Consider the following 24,278-nt stretch of genomic DNA (forward strand, 5'->3'; position numbering starts at 1 on the left):
GGTGCTTCTCTTCAGCAGGGACAGGGAAGCTGGTCAGAGTTGATGGGAAGATGGATGGAGCCAAATACAGGGCAATCTTGGAAGAAAACCTCTTGGAGTCTGCAAAAGACTTGAGACTGGGGCGGAGGTTCACCTTCCAGCAGGACAACGACCCTAAACATAAAGCCAGGGCAACAATGGAATGGTTTCAAACAAAACATATCCAAACATGTGTTAGAATGGCCCAGTCAAAGTCCAGATCTAAATCCAATTGAGACATACCCTAAAAGACTGGCAGCTGTAATTGCAGCAAAAGGTGGTTCTACAAAGCATTGACTCAGGGGGCTGAATAATTACACACGCCCCACTTTTCAGTTATTTATTTGTAAAAAATGTTTGGAATCATGTATGATTTTCGTTCCATTTCTCACGTGTACACCACTTTGTATTGTTCTTTCACGTGGAATTCCAATAAAATTGATTCATGTTTGTGGCTGTAATGTGACAAAATGTGGAAAAGTTCAAGGGGGCCGAATACTTTTGCAAGCCACTGTATCTCTGAACACTAACTGTATTTATTCAGTCTCAAGAACGCTGATAACACAGCATGGCAAGTGGACGTTAGATTTACAAAGTTTCAGGTCTTTACATGGCATTCCAGTAGTAGGGTACAGTACTGTGCAAAAGTCTTGAGCCACCCCACATTTGTATTTGCTTTGAAAATGGGTGTCGAACTGCATTTTCATTGATTCAAGTAAATAAATGAGAACAAATTGTGTGTTTTTGTGACAGTCTGTGCCTAAAGATAACCTAAGAACCAACTCAAAATATTATCTGTTTTGTACAAGAGTGTAAACACAAATTCATTGCTTGAGTTGGGTGCCTTTTTACGCTTGAGTAATTCATAAGTCACTTTTAAGTGGCTTAAGCAACTAAATCCATCCCTATGAAATGGTGAGGTACAAAGACTGGACTGAAAATAAGTGAAAACGTAGCCAGTATCCAAACAAGAGCTCCTTTTGAAGGAAAATGTTAAGAAATGAGTGACGGCTCAAGAGTTTTCCACTGTACTGTGCATTGAATAGTAAATGGAAAAAGTTGTCCATTTCACTCGTTGAGAGCAATTTTAGCAATAAAAGGACTGGATTTGATTTTAAGCAAGGAAAATACATAAGTGCAAGTGTTAAACTGCTTTTTTATAATATTGGGTTTTTCTTTGTTTAATGTAAAAAAAAAATAAATAAAAATTCTGTTTATTGTGAATAACCCATAATGTATCCATGTGGGTTTGCATGTGTCCAAAAACACTGAAAAAATCTCAGGGGGTGGAGTTTACAGTGCAAGGTAGGAGCTACCAAAAAAGTGTTTTATAAATTACTGGGCTAAGCTAGATCACAGAAAACTCAGATCTACTTATCTAACAAAATATACTTTTTTGCCTTTGTCAACAACCATCATGAAAATGACTACCATCTTGAGTTTTATCAAGAAAGTGATTATAAAAGAATGTATGTACCAACTTTGGGCATCCATCTGTGAACCATTTCCTTGTAATCTTAAGTTATCTGCTGCACTAAGATGGTTATGTGGGGAAAATCCCAGCAGAGCACACCACGTCATGTAAATCACCTTTCTTCTGATTCTCATTTGGAGTTTTAACAGGTCATCTTGACCGTGTCTAAATGCACTTGGTTGTTGCCATGTGAACAGATGTAAGTAAGGTAAGTGTAGTGACTGTAATCTCTGTATCTTACAGCTGTAAAACAGAGAAATGCCACCACTGTTCACATTCCATGTAACTGGATATGTCGCATTTGCCAACTTTGTTCTGTGTGATGAACAAAGACAAACATCAGACACACAAACTAACCACACCATTTTGTTTTTTTGGTTGGGTTTATTTTAAAAAAATGGGTCAAATATACAGTTGATATATATTTAATATAATTTAGATGCTGAAAGGGATGCAAACACAATGACAGATTTTCAAAGGTGGTTTTCGTTGACTGTAGAAGGGATGATGGGTTAAACTGGAATGTTTACAGTGGTGAGTTAAAAAAAAACAGGATGAACAGTATTGAGAACACATGACATTCATCTACTGGACATTAAAAAAATAAAACATGGATTTGGGGGGTGAGTGGGGGCGTTTCTGGAGTAGATGTTAAAGATTAAAAGACCCCTGAGGTACATGGGGATTTTCTCTTGTATTATCTCGATTCCTGCAAACATCAGCCATGAAGCAACACAAATATGCGGTAGCCCTGTTTATTTTTTCTTACATAGCACGTTTTCCCAGGATCTTGGGCAGTCATCGACTATTTTTTACTTCAATCTATGACCAGGTGCAAACACCAAAAGCCATCCATCCAAGCTTCTGATCGCTCCCTAGCTACAAACATGAAGGTGTGAAGCACGGGGCATCTCTCAGATATTGCACTACACAATCACACCCTGAGCTCTGGAGAGGAAAAAACAACAACAACAACAATAAAAAAGGGGAAAAGCAACAGCAGCTTTCTGGCAAAAGGCACAGTCATTCTCCCTTAAAGGGAAATCAGCAAAGAGACGGGACTGGTATTTTTTTAAAAAATAGTTACTGTTACCGTTGCTTTCGTTTAGCAGAAGAGAAACAGAGGTGTTGATGGAGAAGGTGATTTGTTTTGACTTTGAGCAACATAAAAGTTAGGAAGACCAACCGTACTTTTGCCAAAAACATTCTTGTTTTTGTTCCCCTTGAAAGATGTCAGTCTTTATCATGATGATTACATTAAAGAGAACTACACAACCATTGTAACAAATATTCCTTTGGTAGACAAAGCTGACTTGTTATTAGAGGAGTAATGACGACGATCTCGCGCTGATCGTGACAAGGAGGGAGTCAAGTTGCATTTATGCATTTTTCTTTTTCTCTTATTTAAAAAAAGGAAAGAAACCTCTCCAGCAAACTGCAATAATTAAGAGGACAGAGAGACAAACAGAATCATATCTAAACCATATATTAAGCACAGATTTACTGCAAGTAAACCTAAAATCATCTGCTAAAGTTAGTGTTAAAGCAAGGTTAGAAGACAGACAAGTCCTACAACACCATTCCCCAAGAAATCCTGCTGCTAGTGGCACTGAAGCTTCAATTATTAAAATAAAAATAAAGTAAAAATTACAGAAAACATGACATTTCATGTTTGGCGTGTGAAAAACGAGAACACCATAAAGTCTGGGGTAAAAATCAGCTCTTTAGATGCCCTTTGAAGAAACTCAACATGGTGGAATGAGAATTTTTTTTAAGTCAGCTCACAGCAATAAAATTTACACCTGAGTTGACAGCTGGCATAGTCAGTGCACTTTCAACTGGTGGGATAAACCTTACAAAAGCTATGATGACAAACTCACAAGGCACTTTATGTTATCGATTAAATCCAGTTTAAGTGCACAAAAACATGAAGCTGGAGGACAGAGGAACAGCGTCCGATCACTGGTGTCTAACATCTCGTGACACTTTCAAAGCGTTGCTGATTGAAACCAAACTTCTTCTATGATATAAACATACAAATTCTATTACAAATAACATATAGTGTAAAAAAAAGACATTAACTTCACAGCCATTCCTTGGTTTTTAGCTGCTGTGGTGAAGTTACACAGAAAATACTAAAAAAAATAATTAATGCTGTGAGTGTAAAAAATACAGATAAGAACATGACGCTCCTCCCCCAAATCAGGAAAGCACATGTTAATATTAACTGAGCCACCTCAGTTTTTCCGGAGCATTAAGGGTTTAATGCTAGATTAAGAGCCCAATGCAAAACTGATTGGAAAAAGGTTGAGACTCCAGACAACGTGAAGGATAAATCAATTAGACTTGTGTTAAATGCCCGACTTTGACTCAATTCCTACTTTGTTTTGGTCTGCACATAAAGTTTCCCCCCTGTTGTGCTCTTTGGAGTGAAGCCATTCAAGTTTATGTCTTTGTTTTTTTGACATACGAGTGCAAAATTCACATTGGAGTGCCAAGTCTTATTTTGGTAAATCGTTCCTTGCCACAAAATCAGGAAAATGCAGTGAAGGTGTTGCTGAAAAAACATAAAGAGACCGCTTAAATCACACATTACTCTATGCAGAAAAACTAAGAAGACCCTTATTCTTTCCATAGTAATTAAGAAAGTAAGAAGCAAATTAAACGCACTTAATTGATCATCTGCAAGTGTGAGCACCTCCATAGCATATTTAACATGTCTTAATGTTAAAGTCCATGACAGAACAAGTATGAATTGTTTGGAAGGAGACAGCCTCTTCTCTCTAAAAGGAACATGTCAGCACACAGATTAGGTTTGCAAAGGAGCATCTGAGCAAACCACAAGACTTGTGGATCAAAAGATGCCACAGTCAGTGCCACATTTGGTGAAAGCCAAACACAGCATACCTGCACAAAGCTGTCACACCAACGTTCAAGCATCGACTGAGTCGACTGGGAACTCCTTTGTGTACCAAAGTATTCTAGAGCCAAATGTAAGGCCATCTGTGTGAAGGCTAAAGCTTGACTGAAACTGGATCATGCAACAGGTCGATGATCCCAACCACAGCAGCCTGAAATACTGAAGTGGGTCCTGAACAGAGGTGTGCACAATGAATGCCCGCAAAAGAAGAGTGGGATAAAAATTGCTCCTCAACTGTGAGAGAAACTGATTCAGAAAACAATGACTCAGAGTTATTGCTGTTAAAGGTTGTTTTATGAGCTCTTAAATGCCTGCGACCTGTAAACCTGTGACAATGGAGGAAAACGTTTACACGTCACATCTTATAGCATATAAACCAGAGCAGAAGTACAACTTTCTGTCGTTAATTCAGTTGAAACTTCAAACTCTTAAAAAGTGCGTGTAATAATATCCACAGAACATCTAAACCCACCGTTCACAGCTGCAGGATGGCAACATATTAAAATTCTCTTGTTATTTTATCACTCCAGCTTCTCTGATTTTGTGGCAGAAATGATTTCTGTGGTGCTTTGTTGTTGATTTTTTGTACCTTGCATCAGAGATACTCAACTTGCTTTGACCTGGTGTCCCTTTGAAAAATGATCGGTGCCACGAGCCAGTTAATAAACATTAATATTTGTCAGATCAACTTAACAGTAATAATTTACTCTCCTGTAAAAAAGTTTATTTTTAAAATACCTGACTATATTACAAGTAAATAATATCTTTTATGGCATTCAGCAGCTGGATTGTAGCTGCAGCTGCTTTGGGTACAATTAAAGAGCCGGAACCTCGTCTATCCTTTTTATTTAGTAAATCTGAAAGGGTAGATATTCCAGCTGACACTCAAAGTGACCCTGATCTAGCCCATAAGTTGAGTATTACTGCCTTAGGTGATCAAAATTCAACATAACACCACACACTTGCTTTATTCTCACATAAACTACAACGGTCACATCCAGATGCACAACTCAAACTTAGATTTAGGGTAAAAATTAAAGAGCGGTGATGAAAATCTGATTCTGAATCCGTTCTTCTCTGTAAGTTTGAAGGAGTAGAAGCGGTGCTCAATCCATTTTTAGCAAAATGTAACAAAAGTTTCCCCTTTTTAACTGTAAAAAAAATAAAAATCATTATTATTATTTTTCTACAAAAGAATCTGTGCATAGAAAAAATACACATTGCTTTCAAAGTGCACTGAAGGTATACTTCAATACATAATAAAGCACAAGTGGGAGAATATCTAATGTAATAATGCTCTAAAATGAGTGCTCTTTGTCTGTGTACAAAAAAAGAAAGAAAGGTGAGAGTTTGCTCCACACTGGAAACTTTGTGTGGAGAGTAAATGTCTTTTAAATATTTTAAATTAACCAATTTTGCAGGGAGTGCCTTCCCATCAGTTCAGGTTAAGTGCCAAAGAAATGAAAACAAGTGCAGGTCTATAAAAATGACCAGAATAGAAATATAGAAAACTATTTTTTGCCTGGGCTTTAGGTCAATAGTCATTTGACTCTCCCACTCTCACAGAGAACCTCAACATTAATAATCAGCACTGTTATAAAGCTCCGAAAATACATTCACTGTGGACAGTCTGGGTGGAGGATGTGAAGGTCTGACACTGGTAAACACACACGCACAAAGCGAGTGTTTGTGTGTGTTTCCACATACACAGTGGTATGCATTCATCAGACAAAGACTTCTTCACTCAAGTTCATGAGTCTGCTGCAATCAGGTTATATACCTGTGGGAGGGAGCGACAAGCGAACACAAGTGTGTTTGTGTGTGTCTGAGTGTGTCAGCTTCACAGGTGTCTGCTGTCGTTCAGAGGTGTTGCAGGTTTTTGACTCAGCGGGGTCAGAGCAACATGTACTGGTTGTCTATTGCCCGCTTGCGACCGCGGTCAGGTTCCAGCTCATAGTCCGAGTCCCGCTGAGGGATGATGGGAGCGTGGGTGCTGGGGTGGCGTAGCAGGTTCCTCCTTCCCACCGACTCGCTTCGACGGAGTGGAGGCGGGGCTGACAGCGTGGGCTCCGGGACCATGCCGGTGCGGGTAAAAGAATGGATTCCAGACTGGGAAAAGGAGCTGGAAGTGGAAAAGCTGGTGCTGGCCGTGGTGTTGGTGGAGCAGGAGGAAGGGGGCTGGCTGGAGCTGCGAGCCAGGCTGCAGTGAGCCAAGCTGGGCTCAGAGCTCCAGCGATGGAGGGAGAACGGGACGAGGAAAGCGCCTGAGAGCTGACCTGAGGGAAACAAGAGGAAATAAATCAGCAAACATGAGCTGTAGAAGTTAATTATATAAAAGCTAAAAACCTCTTTATTCAGTCTGAATTTCAGATGTGCACTGATTCGCGGAGGTACTACAACCTACAGTGGAGCAGAACCACGAACCACTGGAGAAGCTGCTCCTTTTTTTTATATAAGTAAGGGTGTACTGCCTTTAAACGTGTGTGCATCACACTACTAATTTAGTGATAACACTGTTGGTACACATTATTATTTGAATGAGGTCCAAATCCACGAGTCTCACCCTGTGAAGGCGGGGTGGAACCCGCCACTACGAAGCGGGACAGAGTGACAGCACCGGCGGCTCCACACTCCAGTGGGATAGGGAAGAGTCTGAAATGACTGAGCATGTCCATAACAGATGGGAAGCGCAGGTGCTGCACCCTGCACTGACCCCATTCTGTCAAAGAGAGGCGCAGGTGCTGCAGAGAAGAAAGGGGGAAAAAAGATGAGGAAACAGACGTTTCACGTTGGCTGAATTGAATACTTTTTCCTAACCACAGTGCTCAGTGTTCACACTTGTTTATCTATGCTTGTGTAATGCTTCCTGTGTCTGCACAATTTTCATGTTTCCAGATGGAAAAAAAAAACAATTTGGGTTTCAAAAGACAATCTTCAACTGCAACCACAACTGTACCCACATACTGATCCGTACCTTTGCTTTTCCCTGGTAGTTGAAGGTGAGGACGTAGTCGCCCCTGCGTGTCTCACTCTGTCGGACCAGAAACACCCCGTGTCCCTCTGGCCCGGAGCTCTGAACCAGGTGGGCCGCCTTGACGCGAGAGATGGGTCCGTGGAACCAGGGGTAGGAGAACAGGAAGTGATCTGTCTTCTGGATTACCTGCTCTGGCAGGGTGAAGGTGACAGGAGCTGTAGGGATGAACAAAGACGGCAAATGTGTTTGTTTCTGTCCGAATGTGCAAAACTGTCTGAAATAATCAATACTGTGTAAACTGTAATGGTTCAGTGTTCACTGTGAAACACTGGTTCAGTGTTCAGCCATCCTGCTTGTCTGTTTTTATCTTTGAGCTGCTGAAGACAGCAAATAAGCTCTAAAAACACACCAGAAACCCGGTGACCACCCAGTTTAAGACAGAGGAGCGCTTATAGCAGATGAACGGGAGTATGTTGTTGTAGAGACTAAAAGCAGAGCTAAAGGAGAGCAAAACAGAAATAAAATAAATGTTTGCACTTCCTCTCGTGCTGTTACTTTATCTCTGGGTACCCACGTGTGAACGAACAGGATAAAACAAAACCTCAGAAATATAAAAATAACAGTTTTGAACTGAAATACACAGCAACACTCTGATTATCAGAGGATGTGTCGCCGAGGTAATGTCCCCTCATCCCAGTACTCACGCTGACTCTGACTTTCTGGCTCTGAGCTCCCTCTGTGATTGGCTGGGGCAGAAGTGTCAGGCGGGGAAGGGAGGGGCTCCAGATCCACGCTGACTGACCTGAAAGACAAGAGCAGACTCAGATTATACACACATGAATGTTATTCTCTCTGTGGACTTTGCTTGGGATTATTTCACCACACCTTAGTCACATTTAGGTTGGACCACAGTTCCAATAACACGGATTCAGCTCTGGGTGTACATAACCACGGTGATGAAAAGCTGCTAAGACACTTTACTGTCACTGCATAGATGTCTTTGTGAGAATTTATTCTGGTCATTGATTTATTTACTTGTCACAAAAAGGATTATTTGAACCCTCTTTGGTAGTCTTAGCCTTTACTCGCTAGCTATTAAAAACAGCTAATTTAATACTATACTGCTATAATATTACTCTATATTTGTGACAGAGATGCAAATTGTTTTGCAAATTGTCATTTGTTTTTTGAAATTTCTCTTGTAACCAAACAGCTGTTTGTCATAATGGATGCGATATAATCACATGCTGCTATGGAAAAATGTGTATTCCCCGACTGGTTGGCAGTGTTTCCTGGAGGTTTCTGGCTCTAGCGTCTGCTTTGGCTGCTGGCGGATTGCCGTGGCCTCTGTAGCTTTTCATGTTTGCCCGCAAAAATTCACTAAGTACTAAGTCAGCTGTAGTAGAACTTGAAAAAGTGCAATGCATACAAAAAATGAGAAAGTTCTCCTTCAAAGTAAAAGTTGTGCAATCAGCACTGGAGCCACCAAAAGGTGCAGCTCTTAATTTGAAGGTGAACCTGCAGCAGCCACTCGCAACTGGTTGGGAAATACTCATTTTTCCCTAACAAGCAGTGGTTGGCAGATGTTCAAAGATCGATCTCTAGGAGTGTGTGACTGCAACCTTATTTACTTGACCCTAATCGTCATCAAACCTCAATGTGTAAGCTGCGGTCTCCCCATTTCACTGGTGGGGCTTTTATAAAGTGAAGTGCTACATTGAAAGCCCTTCAGGACTTTACAGCTGTGGACTCGAACATAACACTGAGTTGTGAGCTTAGACACTGTCAGCTTCAAACTAATCTACAACATATCAAAAATGTCACTGGCGTGGCTCCATGTTGTTAGAATGGACCTCCAGAACGACTTAAATGCAGTTTGCATATCGCAGCTCAACAGCCAAGATGACATAATCTAAAAACTGTAAGCTGTCTGCAGCTTTAATGTTTAACACTCCGAATCAGCAGGGGTATATTTGAGTACGTGTCAATACATAGTGTACTACACAAACTGGTTAAAGAGTTGCACAATATCAGGCAACCAACTTCTACATTTGCAACTACTGTTGAATTTCTGAGACATTATGCAAATATTTAGACGCACAGTATAAAAACTGAAAGTTGAGCTTTTTACAAAATAAATAAATGAAAAAGTGAGGCCTAATATTTTTGACAGAAGGCCAAACATTGCCTACAGACTCCTATCTGCTTACTACCAGGCTAGGAAATGCATGACACTACTGAGGGTCCTCACAAGGATGTGTTGGTGGGGTGAGTCTACTGAACATGGAGGAAACTGCAGGCTGAAGGCAAACAAAGCCACAGACGGGAAGTGAGTCCAGTTGAGATCTGAACTTACATTTCTTCTGTTTCACTGCTCTCTCTCTCTCTCTCTCTCATACACGCACACACAAGTGGTATATCTGGGCCACTTGTGTGTGCCGCTTCCCGACAGATGAGAACGGGAAGGTTAAAGAAGGAAGTTGGAGTAAAATCCTGCTTAAATGCTGACTTGAGTTTGCAGAGCAATGAATAACAGGAAGACTTTACTTCTCACTGTGTATGTGTGTGTGTTCATTCTTGTTCTTCTATATTTGTGACAATCATTTTTTCCCTGAGTATGGACATCATTTCACACAGTCAGCAAATGTTCAAGGAATAGAATTTAGCCCTCAGCACACTTAAAGCACGCTACACCTACCACATCTGACCACATCTGAAGAAAAATGCGAGTTTATTTCCCTCACACTGCCTCCCTGATGTCTCATCAAGTGTTGTGTGCCTTTTGAGGTCCTCTGTAGTCTGCATGATGAATCGCACAAATAAAACCACAGACTTTTGGACAACAAGCCTTTTCCACAGTAGACATTGTGAGTTGTACTGATAGGAAAAGTATGGATGCTGTTAATAGGATTAAGAATGACTCTGCTTCACATAAGAAACAATGCTTTGTTAGATTTGGTATCTGGACCGTGAAAGTAAAGCTCAAGTGTAATTGTTAAAATTAATATTTACATTTGAGGCGTGTCTGAACAGCACTGCAGAGTCACGATGATCCAAGTGTTGCTTGGTGAAGTTACAAAAACTAAACCGGCTTTTAGATGATATTAGTGGGAATTTAGACAAAAACAAGCTGTTTTCAAAGGTCCAGGTAATGCATTCAAAGGATTATCAGATGCAAAGTACTACACACTTGATTTTACAACACTGGACTGTTATTTCTGTACGTCCTTTATTTTATTTTTAACGCAACACTACAGCGAAAGTTGATACAGAATCATATGATTGTTTCCAAACAGCCCTTCTTTCATCTGAACATCTTCCAGCTCCAACGCATTTGTGGGCTGCTTCCATTCAATTAATGCAACGTGCAGGCCAGCTGCGGCTCTAAACAAAGCCTTGAAGAATCTAACATGTACTTACTTTAAGACATTTATTCAAATTTAACGGCAGTTCTTTTTCTAAGTTCATTGTTTGTTTGTTTTTAGAGTGTGTGCACTTCCAGATATCTGCAGAAACGAGAAATGCCCCGAGATTCTCAGACCTCCCCCACACTTCCTTTCAGAGAAACGCACACTGACACACACAAATAGACACAGATTGTCTTTATAACAAGAAACAGAAAACCTTTGTACCACTAAGTTTTATTCCAGGATTGGGTATTCCTGTGAGTACAGTTTGCACTGATTACTGCTTAACAGAAGTAGCTTCAACAGTGCGGTCTGCATCTCCTTTTAGAAGATGACTGATAATTCTGTCTTCTTGCATGACTTCTACTCTTCTTACTTTTCCCATTTCTTTAAAATTCAAAGAAATTTCTTTCTTTCTTCTTTCATTCTTTCTGTCCAAAGTAGAGAACTGATAGGAAATGAAGGATCAGACAAAAGATCTTAATAACGGGGCCTCCAGGACTCTTAAAGCCGTCTCCTACTTTAACTCAGTTCCCTTTGAAAAGCTACATTTACTGCTACACGTTCCCTCTAAACATCATACGTTACCTCTCAAAGGTGTGCAGCGAACACTAAGTTGACTAATGTTGCTGTTGACTGATCAGTTAGGAGGAATACTTCAAATGGAGCAAAGGTGAAACCAGCACGGACAAACCAGAGCGAATACAAACTGTGCAGTTCAAGAAAAGATAAATACGCTCGAGGCCGCACACACACACACACACACCTGTTTGTCTACATATGCACATACATCAACATTTATTCTCACTTCCTTTTGCAAACACATACCTCAGGACAAGTAAACATCCAACACACCCACAAACACTAAAAACAGCCAAGTGTTAAATATTTCCTCTCGGGATGTGAATTTCTGGGCTGACGCTCGTATTTAAAATAACAATTTGGCAGGTAAGATTTTTTGACTTTTTGCATGCTTTGTTATTCTTGTTGTTTATCCCCCTTTTATTCCAATATAGACAAAGAAACCCTCATTATATAAAAACCCCCACAGTTTTAGGTTCAGCTTTTCGTCACGATATCTTTGAAAATGTACTAAATCAATAAGACGCAACAGATAAATATCATTTTAAAAATGCCACGTAACACTACCAATGTACTGATATCAGTCAACAAAGCTGAGATTGGCCAATGCTGACATGTCAGTGTGTTTCCACTTTCCACTCAGAAGTGAAAGTACAGCAAGGAAGTACCCACAGCAAGCTGAGAATAAAAAGGCTCGTTCTGCACTATATAACTAATGTGATTGATGAATGTAATCTTCTACATACTTTAAACCATAAACAAAGTTTTCTCTAGCGACCGGAGGTTACCAGGGGGTTGCAGACCTGTTGCTATGCCTCTGTGACGTTACAGAGTGTGATATTTAGGTTTTGATTCTATCTTCAGTTAATTTACACTCATAAAAACAATGAACGTGTAAAGAAATGAGACACGTGTAAGGCAGATCACACAAACATCTGTCCTTGTTTTGTGTTTACACATCTCTCACCTGCTGCTGATGCACTCTTTTAGCTCTGTGGTCCAGGAGCTGACCTGCTGCTCGTTGTCCGTCTCAAATATCAGGCTACCTCGATTAACCTGCAGAGATAAAGATGCTTAAAAAAAAAACAGGCTACACAAAATGGACATGATGCAAATGCATAAAATGCCCTGAACCTCTGCACTTACTTAGAGCTTTTTCGTTTATTTTCACTAAAACAGAATTCATAGTGTAACAGGAAGGAATGCACAGGGCAATAAAACACTGCATACTAATGTAACCACCGCAATTTAATAAGTACAAAGAAGAAAAAAAAACCCTCATAACAAAATGTTCTGTTAAATTTCAAAAGGTTTACCGTTAAAAAGGCAAATAGCTCGAGGGAAGGTGTGCTTACTGTGCTCCGATTAAAAACAAAGAAAAGCTGCCTGCACCTGCTACAGGAAAGCATTTCCTTGGTAAGGAGAGATACTATCAATATCAAGAGCCTCTGGGTGAAGCAGAACTTTTGAAATGAAAAACAAAGGCATGAGAGCTTTTTGTTAAATTTACTAAAAAAGAAGACAACAGTGAAAGTTAACACTTTTCACCACTGATGTGCAAAACCGCTATCAAATACTCGCTCCTGTGGTTGTGAAAACTTTGTAGTTTGCTTCTTCGCTGTGAACAAAGGCTGTAATCCTCTGCTGTGCACAAATGTGCTCAATAAACAAACAAAATGCCATTCAAATATCGCTGCAGATAAAAAAAAAAAACGGCTGGAGTGCAGCAACACCGCTGTCTGTTTGAGTGGTTTTATGTTTGATGGAGAGCTGAGCAGCTGGTGGATAAAAAAAAAGAGACTTTTTGGTTGAATATCGTTTCACTTCAAACCAGCAATGTCTACTTTGTCAGTCCACTTTGTGAGTTTTGAAATGACAGTGTTTATCCTGTTCTGGCTGAACGGTGAAGATCTAAGCAATGTGGATATAAACAACTCAGCGGTCAGAGTCCCAAACTACAGTTTTGAGAAAGACTTCTCTTAGGAAACATCATTTTTCCATTTAGCTGTAATCCTGTACAAACCTTTAGAACAAACGTGTTAAAGTTGTCAGGCATCTCCAGCCGGTTGCAACGCCGGACCTCTTGGATATCTGAGCAGTGAGTTGTCAGCTTGGGACTGGAGGCCTGAAACACACAGTGAGTGCATAATTAGCATCTGATACATGAGAGTAATTCCTCTGATGAACACATAAAAGGGAAAGAAACGGAAAGAAAAAGGGTGTCACAATTGTATGCATCGCGTCAACCTTCCTCATAAGCTGCCCTGATAATCTTTAACACATTTTTAAATGGGCTTGTGCAAGTTTCAAAGGTGCAAAATGAGTCATCAGATACGAGCATGTGCCAAATTCTTTGAAAGAAACAGGTCAGGGTTGCTGCAGGTAGTGTACGAGGAAGCATGGTTTTTCAAAGAAAATCCTTTCACCTCCATTGTTTTTGCATAGCAGATGATGTGCCGGTGACATACATCACATTTCAACACTCAAGTATTATAAGAAAAACACAATCAGCCCATCGTCTTTTAAACAAAATTAAAACATTTTTTTCATGCAAACGTCTTCTTTAACTTAGCTTAAAGCGTGCAGTGGTCAAACTTTCATGGTCTGTGTAGATTTGTTACTCATTTGGTTTTCCTTTTCTGAGAAGTAGAGACTGTTCCAAACAGGAAATTGCCCCCCAAAAAAGGATGTCATGCAACACTGTGTACTACTCAGCTCAATCTGGCTCTCATGGGTAACATTTAAGAAGGCTGCCAAGTAAGGACTCGTTTGTGCACTGGGGCCTTTTTCTATTTTGATTAGAGGCAGTTTGCACTTTTGCGATCACCTCTGTAGCTTTATTTTAATGTTGACCAATTAGGCTAAAAATACCACGGGACACAAATGAGCGTGACGCAAGCTCCCGCAGCAGGGCTTGAAGCCAGGCTGTGTTTGAAGAAACCTAAATGAGATATGAGGGGCTTTCTGGTGGCTGTTTGACCCGAGGCCCTCAGCATGAACTTATGACACTGCGAGTTTATTCACCACCAACAAAACCAGAAAGGATCCAGGCTTCAATATACTAAAAAATATACAGGATACTCTGAATATAAGAGCACATATGGAGATATTTTAAACTTCTCAAAATCCCCTCCCAGTAAGGTGAACCTGAAGCCAGCTGGACAGAAGGATGATGATGTGAAAGGATCTTGAAAGCAAAAATACTCCATCCCAGCCTGCTCTCAGATGACTCCACACAGCTGTTGCAGACTTGTGACATACTTTACCTGGAGCAGTTTGCACTGGACCTCGCTTTATTTTTTATTTTTTAAAACAATCCATGAAGACACATTTTTGGGGGGAAAATGTATTTTTAAAGAATGCTGAACAGATACACACACAAAAAATCCACTAAAACAGCTCTGAAGAGCCTCCGAACCCCTACATCCAAATGAGTGGTAACAGAGCCAACGGCATAAACAAACACACACTGCACGGACGAATGACTCAGTCAGCCATGTGTAAAGTGCCCGCGGCATGTCTGGGTCAGAAGTCACTGCTGAAACGAAGGCTGAGTGACAACTGAGAGAAACACATGTAGACAAGAACATCAGCAGCTACTATGAAAAGTTTAAAAACTACAGCGTGTCTTATGTGTCAGCTGCATATAGTATTTTCATGTTTGACAACTGGAAATGTCAAATCCTGTCAAACCTTGACATTTAGTAGTCAAGCGTCATGAAGAAGAAAACGGCTCTCATCACTAGTTTCTTTTACTGCACGTGTACGAGTGCAAACTTGGTCATACAGAACAGAATATGAAAAAAGCAAAGTTCTGGATTGAACTTCTGATTATTTTCGCAATAATCCAAAATTGGAGATAAAGAAATCTCTTGAAAGAGCAGAATTTAAGAGTGAACGTAATCACAAGCTGTAGCGACAACTCGTGACTCTTTACCTTATCGATTTATCTGACAATTATTAAAAAATGTGGCTCGCAAACTCCCTTCAGTCCAAGCTAACATCTGTCACACCCAGCTGTGTTTGACAAACGTTTCAAAACACAAATCTTAAATTGTTAAATCTGTCTCATGCAAGGGACAAGATTTCTGCAACGATCCAAGTTATATTTCTGTGTGGAGTTTGCATGTTCTTCTTCGGCCTTCGGCTCAGAAGACATGTATGTTGGCTTTACTGGCGATTCCAAATTGGTCAGGCACGAGAGCTAGATAATGTGTGTGAAGTGTACAAAAGAAAGCACTGAATGGCTAAATGTGGCTTGCAGGTGCTTTGAGTGGTAAATACTGGTATATAAATGCCAGTGCATTTAAATACTAAGCAAACATATTTAAGGGAGCATTGGTTGCATGAAGGTAAACAGTGCACACGCAGAAATGTAATCTCAAAAGCACTGACATCAATTTATCTTTATCAAATTAATCTGTGTTCATAACCAATGCGAGAAGTTGGCCTGTGGGTTTCCAGACTGCATGACTGTCTGCATCTGTGCATTAAATTCAGCTTTTTGTCTTAAAGTTTTGACCAGAAATAGTGATTTGTATCTGGTTGTTTTCTTTGTCAGCCATGCTGTCGAACTGCAAGACGAAGTGGATCTCCGAAGTGCAGCAATTTGCCTTAATAAATGCGTCACAACTAAGTGAACTCCGGTGTAGTCCATGCTGTGAAGCATTTCTTCACATGATCTGTTCAGTTCCTGTGAAAAGCACATCACCAGCCAGACGAAGAGCATCAAATTGCCCGCGAAGTGAAACTGTGTAATTAAACAGACTTGCACAATAATGGAGGCTAACTAAATCAGCACCGTGAGAGAGCAGAAGCAGCGAAAGGAAACAGACGAGACAGTAAAAGACACGGCATCGGGCGGGTAAGAGGGAGGAATGGAGGGCAAAAGAAAGTGCAGGGAGGACAAATTCCACTGCTTTGTGCACCGCATGAGTTTCAGCGCATGTGACAGTGCATGAGCCCGAGGAATGCATATGTTAATCCTTTGCACACGCATAAAACAACACAGGAGCGCACTCATCAAAAGAATAGTTACCTTTCTCCCTCACAACCCTTAATGCTATGAGTTTCAACCACAGTGTCTAATATTATCACTAAAAAGCACAATGACGCAGACAGGTCAAGGATGTGACTCATTTAGAGAACCTGAGTCAGTGCAAGAGGAACTGATTAAAGGGAGCTCGCACCAAATTGCTGCCGCAGCTGTATTTCAGTCGAGTATGTTCACAGAAATTTACATCAGATTCAGCGTTACAAGTTTCAGGCTTTCTAATAATTTCCCCTGTAGAAAGATTGAGATAAAGCCAGAAAGATGACATAAATACACAGTCTAAGAGAAAAACAACAATGCAAAAAAATGTTTTTTTTTACAAGATTCGTATGAAAATAATCATGTTGGCTGATAACAAATTGGAAGCTGAGTTTGAAAGCTAATATTAATCAAAGTTTAAAAAATGGATTATTAATTTAGAAATAAGAGGTGACAAAACTGTGCACTGAATAATCCTGCTTTTCTTTGGCCACTTGGGGGCAGTGAACACAAGTTTTAAACATCACCTTATAGGTCGAGTTGCTACCAACACATCTGGCAGCCACAGAGCAACATCATGGCTCATTTCAAGTCTTGCTGAATTCAATATTCACTCTGTCTTAGCTCTGCTTTTGGTCTCTACCAACTCCCGAGGGAAAAATCTGGCTTTTTAGCTGCTAAATACTTCACTGTGTGGATCGGTGAGTCGCTGACTGTCTTGGTGCTGAGCACTGAGCAGGGGGGTTTGTAGAGCTCACCTCGATAATGAACCACAACAGTAAAGCTTGAGCCTGGGCAGCCAAACAATGAGGTGAAACTTACTGTAAAGCTCAGAGGATTCAGGTGATGATTATCTGGGAGTGCGTACCTACATGTGACCCCTCTGATACCCCTTCTTTGATCTATCTGAAATCTGATCTATGTGCCACATTTCTGTTCGTTTTTCTGTTTGACTCAACCTCAGCCTCTTTTACGCCACCTCATGCATAGTGCGGAAACAGGGATGCGTGATAAATCAGTGACTCGAATATCATCAGCTCATCAAACGAAGAATAAAATATCTCCTTATCATTTTGTCAGCTTCTTTCTACTTAAAATGATCTAAAAAGAGATTATAGTTGAGCTTTGGACTAGAGTCTGAGCATCTGCAGCCCCAAAAAAAGCAGAAGAAGAAGCGAGACATTTGTACGTTGTTTTTTTTTATCATTTAACACGGCATGCAGTTAATCAAGAAAGCAACAGGCAGATTAACTGCAGCCTAATTTACAAATGCAAGTTAAAACTGCACCGGATGTGCGACAACTAATGCTATCAGTCACTCTCACTCTGGGTGTGTGTGCTGGTGAACATTCGAGCAAAGAGTGACTCATTGAGAAGAATTTATTGTGTGAATATGAATGAGAGCCTGACTAGGAGCATCTTTGAGGAACCATGTGTGTCTGTGAAGGGGAAAAAACAGAAGAAGAAAAAACATTCAGCAGATGTCTGACTGGTTGAGCAACAACGTAACAGGCCTGATTTCTGTGAATCAACTTCATCGAGGGAGCAAGTTCAAGCTCACAGCATATTTCCTATTACTGCAAACTGCTGCAGCCTGTAATACTCCCTGGAGAGTGTAGGCACGCACGCACGCACACGCACACGCGCGCACACACACACACACACACACACACACACACACACACACACACGCACGCACACACACACACACGCACGCGCACGCACGCACGCACACGCGCACACACACACACACACACACACACACACACACACACACACACACACGCACAAGGCGCAGTCTTTGCTGTTTTCCTTTCATTTTTTAATCTGGACCCATCTCCAACAGAACCAGTGAGTAATGTGGGAAAACAGTCAGAGCATTTACGAACTGCGTGAGTGTTAATGTTTTAAAGCTCTCAAAGAAGTGCAGAGGTCTAGGTCTCTTTTTCTTTCTGCTCACCCGTGGTGACCCCCCGCCCCTCCCTCGGCAGAGTCAAAGGAAAGAACACAGCAGTCTTGTTAGTGTCATAAACCGTATATAAAGACAACCACAGCCACAGATGCTATGAGGAAGAGATTCAACACTGCGATCTTTCTAACTTCCAGCAGGATCGAAGAAACAAAAAAAGACGTTCACAACATAAAGTATCGATTTGTGACCTTTTTAAATACTTTCCTCATGAGTTTATGGTCTCAAACTCTAGTTTCAGTTCTCTATGAATATAAAATTATCTTTATTTTGTAACTTATGGAGCACATTAGTGTTGAGAACATGAGGAAACAGTAGCCTGCCCAAAAAGATGCACAATGATCATGTAAGGGATACAAACGGACTAAAAATAGCAGCTTTCTACCCATAAAAACGTTTTTATTGTTCCTATAACTTTTTAAACAAGACTACCATGTTTTGTATCTTTACAATACAGGAACCAGCATCACAGAAGCAAGTTTTGGGTTTTTTTGGTGGTACCTATGTCCAGACAGGTACCTGCCTATGTCTAGCACAACTGACCTACATGTACAATGACTGATGTAGACGTAAATATATGAAGTTGTGTCATCAGGATTTTTAAAAATAAGCAACAGCCATGTTAGCAAGAATCAGGTCTAAAAATGGGCCTGGCTTTATTAACCACATGTGCAACAACAGCATTAAAACAAAGTACTGACTATTCTGATCTCAACTGGGACGGACCATCAAAAAAAATTATAACTGTGTAAAGTTGGCCAGACTGTCCTGTAAACCCACAGTAAAAAAAAACACAAATTAATACAGTAAATGCTGAAAAGTTATCATTTAACTGTTTATCCATTACTTAATTGCTTTGGTGTAATTAGGGATCTTTATCAATAGAGAAATTGTAAAAGTTATGAAAATATAGTTAAAACTAAAATCTATGCACTCCTTTTTTCCAGAGCAGTCCAGTGGGGCCGATTCTGGCCCCCGAGCCTTATGTTTAACACCGCTGCTCTATATGATACCATTAAAAAACCCCAACAACAACAAAAAAAATCCACACATAGTGCTCTTTTGAAGCTGCTGCTCAGCACACTGCCAGCTGGTTACTATTTCGACTTAGTGTTGGTGTGAGTACAAGTAGGAAACAGCCCCTGAAGCTATGTAGCCCTGACAATGCTCTGTTCCGAAACTACTGTCTGATGATGGAAAAGATTTTTTTTTAAAGTGCAATGTCCATAAAGACACACAAAGTGATGGCAAAGTGATGCAAAACACCTAAAAACACAAGCAGCACTACAGTGTGATGTGAGAGGAGTGGGGTCCTTTTGCATGACTTTGTGCAGAGGCCTGTTGATTCGTGACATATTATAATAATTAACAGATAATGCAGTAACAGCTATTTACTGTCCCTGATATGTTTGAATTCATTTTGCACCAAATAAAAAGCTTTAAAAATGTCAGTTTAGCATTGTCCACGACCGGGGCTTTAAATGTGAGTCACAGCAGCACATTCTCACTTCTGCTGTTTTCGCCCCCTCCCAGACAAAAACTTCAAACCCCGTCTGTGAGGTCTGCGAGCGACTACACAGCCTGATTCATTACTAGAGAGACATCAACACACAAAAGCTATGCTTGTACCAACTACTGCCTGGCATCGACCTCCTCCACATCCAGACGCAAGTAACCCTAGAGACTGAGTACATTGAATGCGTAAATATACAATAGCGCCCACGGGAAAGCTTTTCATTTATGTCTTAAATTACTGCTCCTCTTTGTCTCGACAGCTCGCTGCATTGTTTTGCCAGCAGACCTTGAGGCTATGGCCTGTTCCTCACCCTGCAACTGCGGAAGAACGCAAGGCTGCAGCACACTGCCACTTTCACTTTTTTAGCAATTATTTAGGACAACTTTCTGCAAATTATTGATGCATCCAATCTGATTGTGGGTGGTTTAAACAGTCAAGAGAAAGAAGCTCAAGTTTTACCAGTAAAACACAACATATATACACTGATACCGGACTGGTTGCGTGGATCCTCTGGCCCGCGTTAAAGGGCGGTTACATGCTGCTGAGTGCTCGCAAAGCTGCATGCGCTGTTGTCATGGTGGTGATTGAATTTGGGACCAATCACACGCCTCTGTGATGCTATCTGAGCTTAATACTAATTTAGCTCAGAATTAAACTTCCCTTTTTAATGAGGCCGGAAATCATCTTATTTCACAACGTTCAACATTATCAGTGACACTTTGTCAGTGTCAGCTTGTTCGGGCTCGTTACTGTTATCATTTATCTTTTATTGAAATATATTAGACATTATTTACGGATTAAACCCACCAAAACTGTCTTTTGAAGCTTTGACATCCCCACATGAACGATACTTGACTAAAAGTTATATGTTTCTGTTTAAAATCCAGATGGTGATGAAAGAACATACGAGATTATGACTTTTAATGAACCAAAATGTCAAATTTAATCAAGTCCAGCAGCAGGATTGTTTTTTGGGGGGGCTTTTTATTACCGTAAATTGAATATGACTGTTTAAAGACATTCTCTGAGTCATGTTTTATCCATCATTTTGAATTTGTTTTAACAAAATAAATTACAATTTATCTGATAATCAAAGTAATTATGGGTGGCAGGACAATTTAAAGTAAATCCTTTCATAATACAGTTTTTCTGGGACGAGAATGTCAACTATGAAATATTAAGCTGATGGTGATCAGTGCCAGTAATAATACGACACCACAAATTTTCACTTTGAGTCAACTTTCACTACTATGTTTCAACTTCAAACATACGCACAGTCACACAGATATGACAAATATGAAACACAGATATGCAGCAGTGACACTACAGCCTACATCCTGGGCTGCGAATTCCTAAAAATTAACATGAGTTTGTAATAGTTGCCTTGTATAGGTTACATCAGCCAGGAAAATTTAATCCAAATCCTACAGGTCATATTCGTACAAACACAGTTGCTTTAATAACGTGTGAGCTGCTTTTTTAACTTTTATATCATCATTAAAGTACCAAAATAATTATTTTCACCATACAATCATAAATTACTATTAAAATAACTTTTCTTTAAAAAATTTTAAAAAATCAAAGACAAAGTAATTTTCAGACATGACTCTTCTTTCACCTTGGTTTACACACATGGCAGCAGGTGTAAACAGTTGGTGAAAGTAGCGCACAAACAAACAGAGACACGGCAACAGATGCAACCATGCAACCTCTCACCCACACAAACAGATCTACAGTCTGTGCGCACACACCCACACACACGGGTGACACACAGGATGTTTGGAGTCCAAAACAATCTTCCCAGGGTCCCTTTCTCAAGGCCGTCGGCACAGCAACTGACTGATACTCAACATTCCTCTATCCCTCCGAGGGTCACCGTAGCCAACGCCGTCCGGGGTGTGTGTGTGTGTGTGTGTGTGTGTGTGTTGCACTGACTTCAGACTCTGCAGGGTTACCAAACTGGTCTCTGGAGAGATTCTGCAAACTGTATGTGCACAGTTATCCTACACACACACACACACACACACACACACACACACACACACACACACACACACACACACACACACACAGCTTAAATGGTTAGAGCACCACCCATCAGACCCTCTTCAAGCATGGGAGGTCATGACCTCAATCACAGTAACCAACACATCGGCCTGTACTTCCCCCGGTTTGACGTTGGGATCACTGACGATTTGTTTTGTGCTTTTCTTGTCTTTGAAATTCCATTTAAAAGGACTCACACAGCGCAGTAAAATAATCTTACTAAACAAGCAGAGACCTATATCCAAAACCTAATCCATTTTTCTGTGCAACAGAGTGTTATTGTTCCAAAATATATCAAGAAACTACACCAGCCAAGTTTCCTTCTAATGATATTATATTTTTCCATAAAAAGCATTCAAAACAAATCCTAACTAACTTTCCCAACCTAATTGGTTGTGATTTTTTTACATTAAAAAGAAATGATTTTGCTGTTCCTAATGTTCTGACATATTAAAGATAATGTTTATAATGACCCACATTTCAGAGAGTGAGGTCAACCTATATAAAAGTAACCCCTGTGAGCCAGATGGGACAGGGACTATCCCTGATACAGTTATCTCCGTGGGCATAGAAGCCCCGCCCAGCTACTACTCAATCTTCTGTTTGCGAGGGTCAGCCAATCAGCAGAAAGCTGGCTTAAAGGGAGACTAGCTGCACTACCTACTGAGCGTCTGCATCCAGGCCTGCTTTAAGAAAACAGTACAAAACTACTACGTTAGCTTTAAACTACGAGAGAAAAAATGTGCGCATCTGTGATATAACTAGAAATGTCAACTACATGCAAGCAATGTTTATTTTAGTAATTTCAGGAAGCTACACAGATGTCATGTGTTCATTTGCATGGTTGACATTTAATGACAACACAAATACTTCATATGAGAAATGCTTTTGTGCAGACTGGGGCGGACAGACTAACTCTGGCTCTGGTCTGTTATTAGCTACAGAAAATGGCCTGCTTTAATCTTCCTCTCTGTGTCTGTCTGCATGTTTTTTAGTGGACATTTTTGACCTATATATGTTACAGGATTGTGTTTATAATCTAAGATGAATAGCTTATTGCGCCGCCTGAATCTTGGCTACCGTACACAAATTCCTGGTATGTTTGTACAGAAAAAATTGTTCCCTTTTTAACGACTTTATAAACACATACAGCTGCAGCTGGCATTGTTTTTCCACTCTGTTGTTTGAATTTAGCACCTGTTGCATGTGTCATGCAGATAAACACTCCTGAGTTTGCCCTCCATAGCTGGTGGGACAGAAATAGACTTTCTAAACCCCAGCTAACTCCAGCTTTTGTCTTTGAGGAGGTCTCTTTTAGCTTGCAAAGAAAACAGATCCAAAACACGATAAGAACTTTAGGTCCCTGCTGAGGATTACATAGACGGAGAGCAGCTATAATCACAAAATAAAACATTCAGGCAAACTGAATCATGTTTGAATTTAACTCTGGCAGCAGTAGCATTTTGAGATTTGTGCAAACTTTTTTAAAGCAGCTGTGCTAAAAATGCTACTTTAAAATTAATCATCACTACAGGCATTGAAGTTTAGTTTACTTTAGTTTAGCTTTAAAAACATTCACGTCACTGAGAATAACTCAGTACATTCACCTCTGCGCAGACTAGCTGTGCATATAGGTGGAGTTCATGCAGCAGGAGATCACTAGAGCTGATCACATTCACTATCAGCTCTATCTGTGGCATCATGGAGGATGTGGGAAACGCACACACACTGAGCACTACTTGTGGGGTTACCAACACTGATGTGATGACTGTGTTCTTGGAAACCTGTCAGAAGCTGTCAGAGACGTAGCCTTCTGTAATGAATAAATGTGTCACTTCACTGCGCGCTGCCCTCCTTGCTTAGTTCTCAGAAATACTGATATATAAGCAAATATGAAGAAGTTAAGACAGCGCACTAAAGATTCACAGAACCTAGGGCAGTTCCTCGTAAATGAATTAGCTGCGGTTTTGCACACGAGTAAAGACCAATTAGTAAGTCTGACAGAGCAGAAAAAAAGAAGAAAGGAGCAACATCTTTCTGAGTTTGTGAAAACACGACTCCTGTGACAGCGAGCTTGAAAAGTCAGAGAGTTACAACATAACTTATCAACATCCATTTTTTATACACAAGCTTAAAAAACCTAAAGCCTTTGAGCCACAAGAATATACTATAACATGATATAAACAAGTCAACACTTCTGAGTAACTGTTTGTCAGCTATTGGTCATGCATAGCTGTATAATGTGCCTTTATTCTGCCAGTGTTTATGCAAATCACAGAGAAGCATTTTCCCCATTTCTGCCTTTTTTTAAACCCCTCAGCAGCACTCTAACTGTGAGAT

The 24,278-nt window shown here is 40.4% G+C and overlaps 1 protein-coding gene across 4 annotated transcripts in view; it reads right to left on the bottom strand.

Annotated features, from left to right (window-relative positions):
- Positions 1 to 3,205: 3,205 nt before the first annotated feature.
- The window catches only part of sh2b3 (SH2B adaptor protein 3), a 62,820-nt gene continuing 41,747 nt past the window's right edge, over positions 3,206 to 24,278 (bottom strand). For all 4 annotated transcript variants that reach the window (XM_063489524.1, XM_063489522.1, XM_063489525.1 and 1 more), the window contains exons 3-8: positions 13,399 to 13,500; positions 12,343 to 12,431; positions 8,091 to 8,188; positions 7,387 to 7,601; positions 6,976 to 7,153; positions 3,206 to 6,688 (exon numbers count right to left, since the gene is read on the bottom strand). In XM_063489524.1, coding sequence (XP_063345594.1) covers positions 6,306 to 6,688; positions 6,976 to 7,153; positions 7,387 to 7,601; positions 8,091 to 8,188; positions 12,343 to 12,431; positions 13,399 to 13,500 — 1,065 coding nt within the window. In that variant the 3' untranslated portion in view covers positions 3,206 to 6,305. The remainder of the gene's footprint in view (positions 6,689 to 6,975; positions 7,154 to 7,386; positions 7,602 to 8,090; positions 8,189 to 12,342; positions 12,432 to 13,398; positions 13,501 to 24,278) is intronic.

This window comes from Pelmatolapia mariae, linkage group LG12 (genome assembly GCF_036321145.2).
Source record: "Pelmatolapia mariae isolate MD_Pm_ZW linkage group LG12, Pm_UMD_F_2, whole genome shotgun sequence".
In the NCBI taxonomy this organism is placed as follows: domain Eukaryota; kingdom Metazoa; phylum Chordata; class Actinopteri; order Cichliformes; family Cichlidae; genus Pelmatolapia; species Pelmatolapia mariae.